Here is a 12660-nt window from a genome sequence, read left to right as displayed (position 1 = left end):
AAAAGATAGAATTTCTTACATTTTTCAAGTTAAAAGACTTTGAGAACTTTGGCGGGAGAAATTTCCTTCGGAATGATGCTCTGCTTGGATGGTGGTAGTCGAAAATGCCCATGGCGTGAGGAATGGATTTTGGGCAACAAAAATGATTTGAGAGAGTATGGGCGTATCTACAGGTGTGAAAAAGAAAAAAAGCCCTAAAAAAATATTCTTTTGGATAAATAAAATTAGTAAAATATCTTTTTCGAAAAAACAAATGGGCTACTGTACTGAATATCTCCTCCCATCCATCGAGAAATAAAATATATTTGGACGCATGGTCTTTCGAGAGATATTTTTACATTAGCCACTAGCTATGCTCTGACTTCGAAGTTTATTTCACTGTGCAGTTTAATTCTCGCTTGTTAGGAGCGAGACCTTCTAAAGAGGAGAAATCGGTCTCCTATGAATTAGTAAATAATCAAGAAATGTAGTAGTAAAAATAATTATAGATTATCATTAAGATAACTAATTAATTTAATTAATATTATAAAATTTAAAATATGATTAAAGTGTATAATTATATTTTCAAAAAAAAAAAGATAAATCACGTAGAATAAATAAAAATAGAAAATATTGACAAATTATGTGTGACGGAGGATTTTGATTGGACACCAAACTATTCTTAGGTTTGATTGTTTCACAACGTTGATACTATATTTTATAACTTTTTTCATATTTATTATTTTTCCAAATCATTTTAAGGAAAGATTTAATTATAATTTTTGGTTTATTTAGTTTGCATTCCATTTTTTTTTTTTTTTTTTTCTATTTTAGCTCGTAAAAATTTTAATAAAAAATGCAGGTTGTGTTTTTTTTAATATTCATTTTTTATTTCAAAAATATTAAATAAAATATGTAATTACTTTTTTTTATATTATAATACAAATCTATTTGATATTCAAAACATCACATATATCTTTTTTTATATCAAATCAAACAATTATTTAAATTTAAATTTTTATTATTAAAAAATTCAAACTTAAAAATCCAAATCCACGAACAAACACACCCACAATTTTTTTCCTTATACATTTTCATATCAAAATGAATTTTATTACAGGCCGGCCTAATTTAAAAGCCCATTACCACCTTCACACAAGTTTTCAAACGTACAAATCATGAAGGAGAATGTACAACCTTCTGATGCGTTTCCAAAAGCACACCATATAAAGACAAACGTACAAGCCTATGATGCAATTTCACTTCACAGAGATGAACTGACAGTATTTCTCAGCAGCTTCTGAAGCTCCTCCGCGAACACTTCCATGGCGTTCACACCTAAGCAGACCGGAACCAAAATCCCGTTCTCGCCTCCTTCGTTCGTAAATGGCAGAAAATAGGTGCTCGTGGCGGTGCAGCCCCTCGCCGGACCGCCGTACTCCGGTTTGCCCCACCCAAAATCCACTTCCCGGAATCCTGCGGCCCTCAAATCGGAAATCAAATAACTCCGGTCCATCATGAAACCCGGCCGCCGGTTCATCACCATAAAATCGGGTAACGATTTCATGTACTCCTCCGTCACGGCGGCGGTGGTCCTCCGGACGAGATCCACCGCGTACTGAAAAGGATTTTCCGACAACTTTCCGGCGGCGGCGGTCGCCACCGGATAGGCGATGGCGTTGCCGTAGTAACCGGCTGGCAGTGGCGGATTGAACCGCCGCCGGGCGTTAACGATGCAGAGGAGTCTGACCTCGTCGCCGGCGGCCGGCGAGATGGCGGTGGTGCGACACCGCCATAAGCAGGCGGCGAGGATGGCGAAGGTGGAGGAATTGTGGAGGCGCGGAGGGAGGCGGCGGCGGAGGGCGGAGATTTCGGCAGCGCCGAAGAAGAAGGAGCGGTGGACCATGTTTTCGGCGGGAATTGTTGTAGTTCGCGGCGGCGCGTGGTCGTAAGCGCGGTGAGCGTGTGACACGCAAGGGGGGTTGCGTGCATTCAGGAGGTGTCTTTGCCACACCGGCAGAATGGACGGCGCGTCGGCGCCGCGGCTGATGTCGGCGACGGCGGCCATGAATTGGGCGAGTCCGGCGGCGTCGCTCATGGTGTGGTTAAGCCGGAGAGCGAAGATGAAGCCGCCGCACTTGAGGCGCGTCACCTATTGTAAGTACGGACAGTGTTATTACTCACTTTAGTTGGTTATTACTCACCTATTTTCTAATTATATTAGAAATACTCCGTAATCAAATTTTATAATTTTTTAAATTTTAATTATATTAAGTTAGTTATTTTAAAATTTTTGTTATTATAATTATTTTTATTAATATTTTTTTAATTAATAATTATAATAAAAATAATTATTAATTGAAATTAATATGATAAAATAATTTAATTAAAATAAAAATAATTATAAATTATAAATATTAAAATATTATTAAAATGTATAATTAAATTAAAAAAAAATTGACAAATTATATAGAACAAGTATAATAATATTTTCACCGTCTTAAAATAATAATTTTATTTTTTCTACTTTCTTTTTTTTTAAAATAATAGTTAAAAGTAGAGTAAAATTAACTTTATTTTTATTTTTATTATGTTACAGTAAATTAAAAATATTTATATAAAAAAATATAATATTTTAAAATAATTACATTTTAATTGAACAATTTAAAAAATAAATAAATATATATATACTTTATGAGTAAATGAATATAGCATTAGTTTTATTATTATTATTCCTTTAAACTATAAAACAAAAAAGGTAGGGTTGATCATACATTTCAATGGATGGAGTGTGTTTATTTGACACCGACACCCCAAAATTTTATTCATTGAACTTTCTATTTTTTTCAAAATAATATGATAATTATAAATTATTTTAATATTAAATTCAAATCAAAATTATCAAATCAAATAATAATAAAAAAAAACACTCTTAACTTTATAGAGCTTTGGTAGAAATTCAGTTCAGCACCTACACAATTAATTACAGCATTTGATTAATTAAGAATAATTAAATAAATTATAATATTTTTTTAATCAAAGATTGAGAGCGTGCTCATGAACTTTATCATCGATGCCTAACTATTATAGATTTTATAAAAATTAATTTAAATAAATAAGTATATAGATAATAATAAAAATACAAAAATAATAATACCTGAATAAGCAATAAAGGGCAGCCAATGATTCCGTCGGAGCCGGCGACGTCGTGCAGCAGCTCCTCCAGGCAAGGGAACGGCGGCTGTACGGAGGCGCCGAATTGCCGGAGCTCCACGTCAGCATCGGCCTCGATGAACAAAACCCCCTCGCCGGTGCACTCCACCACCAGCTTCCTGGCGGCGCCCTCCCTCAGCCGGCCGGCGAATGGGTAGTAGAACACCAGCGCCGTCGCCAGGGCTCGCCGGATTACGGCGACGGGGTCTCGGCCGGCCATGGCGGCGCTACGGCGGTAGAATTGGATCGTCCGAATCTGGAAACGGAGCCCCTGCTGGTCGTCGATGTCCGAAAGGGGCTTCAGCTCGTGCGGCGTCGGCTTCGCCGGCGGGATCAGCTCCGGCGAGCGGCGATTCACTTTGAAGGTTAGGGTTCCGGCGGACACCATTTTCTGTGAATTATTGCCGAATGCTTCGACAAAAATGAAATTTAATAATTTAATTACGGTAATACATATATATATATCTATGGTCTTTCTTTTAATTATTTCATTGCTTAGAAAAAAATAAATTCTTTTAATTGTTTGATAGAATGTTTCTTTAAGAAAAAAAAATATATGTATTTTTTTCAATAGTCCAAATAATAAAAAATAAAAAATTAAAACAAAAGGAAACCGACCTAAAATAGTTAGATAAGAGTTTGTATCGCACAAGACAATCCCATCCACCTTATATAAATTCAACTAAACGACAAAATTGGATTGCGGGCCGGGCTTGAGCTATGTTAAATATTACATAGATGGGCCTTTGGGACTCGTAAGATTTATGACAAATAATTTTATTATTTTATTTTAATAAATAATAAATATTTTTTTATTTTTTATATTAAAATAATACTTTCGCCGTTGGATGTTAAGGTATGTTTCTCCTGAATAGTTTGCAAAATTTTGATTTGAATTTTATATTAAAATAATATATGATATGATATTTTGTAAAAAAATAATATATATTTTTTTAAAAAATACAAAATTTAAATAGTAAAAATTAAAATTTTAGGTTAAAGAAAAAACCCCTAAGTCATATGTATTAATTAATTTATTTTTTGAATGTGATTATTAATATATTAGTATTTAAATGTAATAGAACTATTAGAAGCATAAGAAGATAATTGTATTTAGATTTATTTAATTTTTAATAATATGATTTGTAATATTGTGTAAAGTGTATATATATTTTTTTATTAAAATAAAAAATACTTTACTAGAAAGAATAGATACATTTGAATTGAAATGACCAAAATAATGAAATCGTTATTTAATAAAATACTATTATTATTTTTTAATCTCTAAAATTGTAAAAAGAAATATTCAAATGGACGGTAGAGAATATAATAAGTGAGTACATCCAATAACTAATGTCGAATGTTGAATACATTTGTGTGTTTGTTTGGTGCATTGGATTTTAAATCCATTATTTATCTCATTTTTTTCACTCAAAATATTAAATTAAACACTTATTTTTTATTTTTTATATTAAATTAAAATTAATTTTACATTCAAAACATCACATCAACACCTATTTATATTACATCGTACAATTATTCAAATTCAAAATTTTTACTATTCAAATCTCAACTCAAAATCCAAAGCCCCAAACAAACACACCGCCGCTGAAAAGGCAATTAGTTAGTCTGGCTTCGTTGTTAATTTTGAAATTTTATTTATAGGTAAAAATAATAATAATAATTTTATTAGTATGGTAAGATATAAATATCATTTATGTAATATATTATAAATTAGAAATATATTTGTAATGTTAAATACATTAGTTAAGTTAGTAAATATATATGTATATCATATATATTCAAAAAATATATATTCTCTGTCTTACTTAATCCAAAAGAAGTATAATTTGTATAAAATATAATACTCCCCCGTCGAGGAAATTTAATCTCACTTTTTTGTAAAAATATAAAGTGTTCAAATATTTTAGATATTCAGTTTTAGATTTAGTAGATTTATATTTAGATATGGTTTCATCTATATATTAGATTACTTAGATTTGAGTTTATCGAGTGTGTTTTGTATTGCCTATATATATAGGTCTCTTATTCTAATGATCAATAAGACAATTTCATTATTTTCCCCAAAATTTTCGACACAAAGGAAACGGGCTAAATTTCTTGACGGATGGAGTAGTATTTTAGTATTTGTATATAAAATATTGGTATTATATTATGAAATAGATATTTAATACTTTGAGTTGACAGAGGAAAATGTAAAAATAATATTTTGAGTTGAGAAAAACAAATATTACTCTTTTCCCTCAGCTAATTTGTCTACTTTAATTGGGACATTTATGTATTATATAATTAGTAAATAATTAAAAATATATTACTAAAAATATTTTATGATATAATAAAAATGACTCTAGATTAAGATTAGTAAATAGTATAATTAATTTTTTTTATATATATTGAACAATAGAAATAGAAATAATTGACAAATAATGTGGAATATGAAGAGTATTAAACTTATAAAAATATTCAATTCTACTTTTATAAAAGGTATAAAAATAATATATCTCCGTCCACTTTCAATATACTTTTTCCTAGTGAAAGGTTACCATTTTTTATTTTTATTCGTCTCAAAATAAGGTTATCATTTTTTAATTTAGTAATTGTACCACCTACCTAAACATAATAAATATTCTTTCAACTTACAATATATTACACAAATATTATTACTTTTATATTAGACCATACTAAAAGGGGTATTTTTGTTTTTTTTTTATTACATTCCAATATAATACTAATATTTAAAATTTTATGTGCAAAAACAAATGTCACATCTCGACGGAGGGTGTATTTCTTTTTCAATGTAATTCTACTTTTAGTATATCAACTCTGTATTTAACTTCTTTTTTTTTTTGCAATTGCAACTTTCATTTAAAAAAAATATTTACATTATACATTATATTACAAAAATATCATTAAAAAATAAATTAATTTAAAGATAAAAATATATTTTTATCTATTTTTAACAATAAAATAATACTCCCTCCGTCCCACATACTATGTCCACGTTGCCGTTTCTGTCCGTCTCACATATCATGTCACTTTCTTTTTTTTAAAAATGATTACACACTTTAATCTCATTTTAAACTTTTTAATTTTATTTTTTTAAATTTTAATTAAACTAATTAGTTATTTTAATTTTATTTTTTTAAATTTTAATTAAACTAATTAGTTATTTTAATTTTATTTTATTATTATTTATATTATAGAATAATTATTTTCACTAGTACATTCTTAATTATCTACTAATTACACAAATTCTAAAATACCGTAAATACTGTGCAGGGTGTAGCAGACATGGTATGTGGGACTGAGGGAGTAATATTTTAGAATCTTATAAAAAAGCAAATGGTTAAGTCCGAAGTGGACAAATGAAATACGTTCTTCGATCTGTTCTAACTAGTATCCGTAACCAAAAATTTTAAATACATTTTTTTAAAATGAAGTACATAATTTTTTTAAAAAAATAAATTATCAATTCAAAGGACTCAAACGCCACTATTCTTCGACAACTTAGAGCCGGATCAAAACATATTTATATTTAATGCTGTAAGGAATATCCTGATGGTATAGGAATTGAACTTGTGACCTTGAAATCATAGGTTCAACGGGCGGCTGAGAATTCCCACGTCATTAAAAAAATATATATATATTTATATTTGTTCAAACATCAAAATTCAACGCCCAAGACATTTGTACTAGATATTTTACGATATTTTTCATGCTTCAAAAGTTTTCCACTAAAAATATTAAATTAAAACATTTACTTTTCTAAGATATTGTATATTCAAAATCAAATTTTTATTTAAAACATCTTATTACAATCAATCATATTATCCATATTACTATTAGTTATGTAAGTGAAAATAACATAAACCTGCAAGCCTTTGTAAACTATGTATACACTGAAGCTAAAGGTCATTAAGGTACACACCATGTCGCGAGGATAGAGCCCAAATTTCCGACAAGTCGCCGGCGATATCGCCGCCGCCACAGCTGCCGTCAATCGATACGTAGATTTTCACTGATCATAAAAGAGCGCAAAGTAACGAAAGAAATACCCGATGCTTACCTCCACGAAGAGCCGCCGAGCCAGATCACTTCTTCGGTGCCGCTCCGCCGGCTAAAATCTTCGCCGTTTCCGGAATCCTCCCTCCGATCATCGCTCAAGTCTCCGTAAAGATCCTTGAGCTTCGCAAGATTGCTCGGCGTAGACGTCTTTTCACGAGTAGGGCTCGAACAAATTCTATCGTGCCCAGTTCGATCGTGAAAGCTTCGACTCTGGCTCCGACTCCTGCTCCGGTAGCTGTCTCTATCTCGGGATTTTCTGTCGTAGTCGAATCGATGGTCTCGATCCCGATTCCGATCCGGGTCTTTGTCTCGATGATACCTGTCCTCGCGATCCCAGTCTCTCTCCCTGCCTCGGTCCCGGTCCGAATATTCTCGATCGGATAAATCACGGCTCTGGCTGCGGCGGCGACCGGGGGACCTTCTCGAAGTATCATCTCTATCGTAAATCGGCGTGGAGGTGCGACGGACTGGGGACGAATCTCGAGTTGATGCACGATGAGGAGCGCGTTGTCCGAACGAGACGGAAAGGGAAGCTTTGACGGAAGGCGGCCTCCTTGCGGTGTCGTCAGATGCACGGCTGTTCTCTCCGATAACTCCACAGGGTTTCGTCGGCAATTTCATGTTTTCGAGGTTGGATACGATGTGTCGCAGGACGGGGACGGGGATTCGGGGCAGAAGTGTGTCGAAGTAATACTGCAGGCAGAAACATAGTTGTGAAAATTGATTGAAGGACTCGTGCAGACGAAATGGATGGAATTTTATGAACGTCGACCCAAAAAAAATCATTGTACGGTACCTTACCTGTCCGAGAAGCAAGTCGCGTATGTACACACCCATTGTAGTCATCCGGCCGCTGGAACCGGGAGAGAACTCCTGGAATGGAATAAAAAACGCTGATAAACATTAGATTCGTCGACAATAACATCAGACAAAGAAAATTTAATGTTAGTCACCAATATGTAACCAATAATCCTACAATTAAGATCGGAAAGGATATGGCTAGGAGAGAATAAAAAGTTCCGAAAGATTAAAAAATAGCAAGGTATGGCAATCAAATTAGAGAAAAAAACCAACTTCTCATGCCATTGCTAATTTCCTGTAACAATTGTTATTGGACATCTTCAGCTATAGATAACGAAACTGAATAAATCTTTGGGAAAATAAGGAACAGGGAAACGTCAATCGTTCCTTACCTCATCATCTTTCAAGTATGGTTCATACCAACTCCATAGTGTCTTTGGATCCACAACATACCTTAAATAAAGAAACCCAATCTGAAAAATAGCAAATTAGAGTGTTAGTTAAACCCAATCGTTCCCACTTGAGAGCTATAAACCGAGTTCGATTCTGGGTGGTGCGTGTTCATGTGAGTGTGTGTCGGGTTAAAAAAAATGAAAGGAAAAAAAAAAAAACGAATAAAACTGAAGTATGGTGGCATAATAAGTTAACTAAGTTCATTCAAACAAAATGCTAGTAAATAGCCCCACCAAACCCGAAACAAAAACAAAACAAAACTGCTGAGGAAAAACATTTTAATATAACTAGTAAAAGAAAGACGGTGGCACGACTTTTCGATATGAGCATTCTCAGCAACCAAATTAAATCTATCAAGAAAGCTTCCAAAAAAGTAACAAAAGCTTTGCGCCAAAGTACAATTATACGCTTTCTATTCATTAGTCGTAGATTCTTTCAAATGATAGTGAGGTAGCTTGTAATACTTCTCAATTTGTAATTACGCGTCTTTTAGATGCTTGCGAAATATCACTAGTCTGTCCAACTTAATTACTCCATATTTGAAATATCACTGGTTGCAGCTGCAGGCACACTGGGAACGTAGATAATTGTAAAATGACAGCAATGGAATGCAAATCCTCGGACCTTATTTGTAAGATAATCAAAGCCCATAGATCTACAACAACCTCACGCAAAACAGATTTCATGTAATATTAAAAAGATGAGCTGCCATTTCTCTAGCTTCTTTTTGGCCCTAATTTCTACACATCGTAAATATTGTAGTTTCGAGTGGCTACTCCCAATATAAAGCACAGAACTGCATGGTGTGTGCTAATATCAAAGTTTAACTCAAAATGTCTTTGCACAGCATACGTTCAGTCTCAGATTCTAAATGAACGTCAAAATTTTATGATATACTCCCTCCATCAAAGATGATTATGTCAATTTTTCTCTTTCGATTATCAGCTAAACTTATGCATAATCCATTTATAATTAAAGAATTTATCCACCCACAATTTTATTATCCCTACTTTAATAAATAATAATCAATTTTCTTTCTAATTACCCCTCTACCTTTTTATTAGCTATTTAAAATTTTTTTCATGATACTCTCACTTTACTTTTTATGCATACATTTTTATATTAAAACGCTATTATTTCTTAGGCTCTGTTTACTTGTAAGATTTTCCGTCTGATTTTACTATTTCAACTTTCTTTTTCTTCCAAAAACATAAAATCAAACATCCAATTTTTATTTATTTTATTATACTAAAATCTAATTTTACATTCGAAACATCACATCAATACATATTTATATCACATCAAACCACTATATCAATTCAAAATTTTACTATTCAAAATCAAAACTCAAAACCAAAACCTCACAAGTAAACACACTCTTAAGTTTTCTTGTCCAATGAATATGACAATAACATCTTGGTTATAAGTATCGCTTAGGTTCGCCAACCTCGCAGTTAATATTGCATTTTATTTTTTTGTACGTTGTACGCCTAGTATAAGTTTATGAACCTACTGGTTAAGCAAAGTCGGATCTTGTGGTGACATATGAACCTACTGGTTAAGCTAAGTCGGATCTTGTGGTGACATACATTTACCAAAATAAACCAAAAATGTAAAGGAAAACGAATCACGCCAAAACTGTACTTACAGCTCTTATGTAAGGAGAATCGGGGTGCTTCAACAGGCCATGCATCTGCTTGACAGTGAGTTTCATAATGAAGAACTTGTAGAGGAGGCAGAATGCAGTCGATGGGCCGCGGCAGTTTCCGGTCATCCATGGCTCAACATGAGTGACAGTAACATAAATCTCATCAATCACTTCATGGTAAGTTTTCAATCTCAAAAGATCTCGAAAGTAATCAGAAGAAAGTATATTCATGCAAAGGACCTTCTCTAATAACTGATCAATCGGTCTCCCAGATGCCTTTATCTCTGCCATTGTCGATCATCCACAGCCTGAAACCTATCATATCATATACAATCTTTACAAAAAGCACCAACTGATCCACCATTAACACAATTCCACTCAAGGCACCGAAGAAGCAATGAAGTCGAAATCCAAACATTCAAGATATGAAACAAAAATAATCTACACAGCTTTTTACTTCAATTTCACATACTCAAATTTAGAGCATTACACATCCACAACATAAATTGTAAAACAGATATAAATTTGCCGCTGCTTTAAACCTTTGATAAACTGTATTTCAATCAATCCAATACTCTGCCATTTAAGTACTGAAACTTCACATAATCGCATTCACGTTCTCAGAAATATCCACCGAAATGAAAATTTCTCGTAATTGATTCTAGAATCGAATAAAATACAGTAACAAAACAACAACTGAACCCTAGTAACGCAAGATTAAACCCAATCCCCCCAGAAATGTCTTCATTTCAAGTGCAGGCTACCTTAATTTGACATAGCTCGGACGCAATTACGACAGCTTCAACAACGGGAAAAAGAGGTGAAATCGTACAGCAGTTCCACCAACAATCGGGGGCTAAAAGTGTGAAGTTTGAACCTTGTACTTACCACGAATTGATGGAATTGTGGAGCGAATCCGTGGAGTCTCGACAGCGAGCTTTATTGCGAACCCTAGGAAGGAAGAAATGCAGAAACTCTGTGAGGTTGGTCAATAAAATAAGAACCCATAGCCCTCCGCGTTCACCCATTTACGGGGGATCGTTTGGAGGTCCTGGACCTGCTTATTGAATGCATCTCCACCATTGATTTATAGACTCTTCGCTATCAACGGTGAGGATTTATCTGGATTCAATTCCAATATCTCGCCGACTTTAGGTAGCGGTGCTAGAATTGGATTATAATTTTAAATGTGGTTTCAATTTCATTACAATTATTTTATTATTTTTTAAAGTAATTTTTTATAATTTTTATTTATTTTAATATATTAATCATGTGTAAATATATATATTTATTTATTGGTATTATGTAGTAAAATTTTATTTTTATAAAATCATTATATTTAATAAGTATATTTTAATATATATAATTTATAAAACATTTATAATATAAATATATTAAGTTATAAAGGATGTGCTTTTAAAAAAAAAAATGAACATACATCATTTCATATTAACAATTTTCTTATATTTTATATAATTAAATTATTTTGCATAACAAATATAGTATTCATTTCATTTTTTCTTTTTTTTTTTTTTTAATTTTATTGTCTACCTAACATTATAAATATCATTTTAATTTATAATATATTACGCAAATGTCATTACCTTTATATCATACAATACTAATTGAGTTAATTTAATTTTTTTTATCTTTATTTCTATTTTATCTCAATATAATACTAATATTTTTAAAATTTCGTGTAAAAAGCAAATGAATATATAGATATGGTATGAAGGAAGTACTACTTTATAACCAGTATCTCATTAATCAACCCCCAATAACTACTTTCGGCTTATAATCAACCAAATACCAAACTTGTAAGGTTTGTTAGGGCTGATATTTGGTTTTGATTTTTTTTTCTTTGGATTTTAATTTAAATAATATTCTCCCTGTGCTAATATAATAGGCTTATATTTTAATTTTGTCTGTTTCAAAACGATAATCTTATTTTTCATAAGTGTTCATATCACCATAAAATTATTCTTATTTTTTTATTATTATTATACAAATATTACTATTTTTTACACTAATAACTCATAAAAACAAAAACAAAAAAAAATCTTTTATTTATATTTTTTAATCAAACTATCAATATAATATTATTATTCATAAATTATGAATATAATATTATTATTCTTCAAATATGTGAGGAATACAAATTGGTAACTATAAAATTACACTCTATATTTAAATTTGAAAAGAACAAAGCTTAAAATTAATATGGAGAAAAAATAATACACTCTTAATAAAATTATTATTATTATTATTATTTGACTAGAGGTCACTATAACTTGCAAAAGACTCCAATCCTCTTTGAATGTAGTCTGCTATTTAAATTTTGGTTTTCTAAAAGTTAATTGCACTGACATAGTCATACAACAGTTAATAATAATAATAATAATAATAATAATAATAATAATAATAAAAGATATATATTTAAAATAAATGAATTTTTATTTTTTCTTAAAGAAATTAAACTT

At 31.5% G+C, this 12660-nt stretch overlaps 2 protein-coding genes across 4 annotated transcripts; both read right to left on the bottom strand.

The window, feature by feature from the left end:
* Positions 1 to 1037: 1037 nt before the first annotated feature.
* LOC127242362 (benzyl alcohol O-benzoyltransferase-like) lies at positions 1038 to 3729 on the bottom strand. Its single transcript, XM_051261874.1, has 2 exons — positions 3137 to 3729; positions 1038 to 2131 (listed from the first exon to the last, which is right to left on the bottom strand). The coding sequence occupies exons 1-2, from the start codon at positions 3578 to 3580 to the stop codon at positions 1244 to 1246; spliced, it is 1332 nt and encodes a 443-aa protein (XP_051117831.1). The 5' UTR covers positions 3581 to 3729; the 3' UTR covers positions 1038 to 1243.
* Positions 3730 to 6969: 3240 nt separating this feature from the next.
* LOC127242201 (pre-mRNA splicing factor SR-like 1) lies at positions 6970 to 11210 on the bottom strand. Of its 3 annotated transcripts, XM_051261654.1 has the most exons (7): positions 11069 to 11167; positions 10945 to 10979; positions 10181 to 10495; positions 8472 to 8552; positions 8080 to 8151; positions 7280 to 7971; positions 6970 to 7203 (listed from the first exon to the last, which is right to left on the bottom strand). In XM_051261654.1, exons 3-7 carry the CDS (start codon positions 10469 to 10471, stop codon positions 7119 to 7121), a joined length of 1221 nt encoding a protein of 406 aa, XP_051117611.1. In that variant the 5' UTR covers positions 10472 to 10495; positions 10945 to 10979; positions 11069 to 11167; the 3' UTR covers positions 6970 to 7118. The 3 variants fall into 3 exon arrangements, with proteins under 3 accessions (XP_051117611.1, XP_051117610.1, XP_051117612.1); XM_051261653.1 differs by lacking the exon at positions 10945 to 10979 and having other exon boundaries at positions 11069 to 11209; XM_051261655.1 differs by lacking the exons at positions 6970 to 7203; positions 10945 to 10979 and having other exon boundaries at positions 7771 to 7971; positions 8075 to 8151; positions 11069 to 11210.
* Between the last annotated feature and the right edge of the window lie 1450 nt (positions 11211 to 12660).

Source organism: Andrographis paniculata, unplaced genomic scaffold, assembly GCF_009805555.1.
Source record: "Andrographis paniculata isolate CXL003 unplaced genomic scaffold, ASM980555v1 Contig86END, whole genome shotgun sequence".
In the NCBI taxonomy this organism is placed as follows: Eukaryota; Viridiplantae; Streptophyta; class Magnoliopsida; order Lamiales; family Acanthaceae; genus Andrographis; species Andrographis paniculata.
This window is presented reverse-complemented; position numbering and strand designations above follow the sequence as displayed.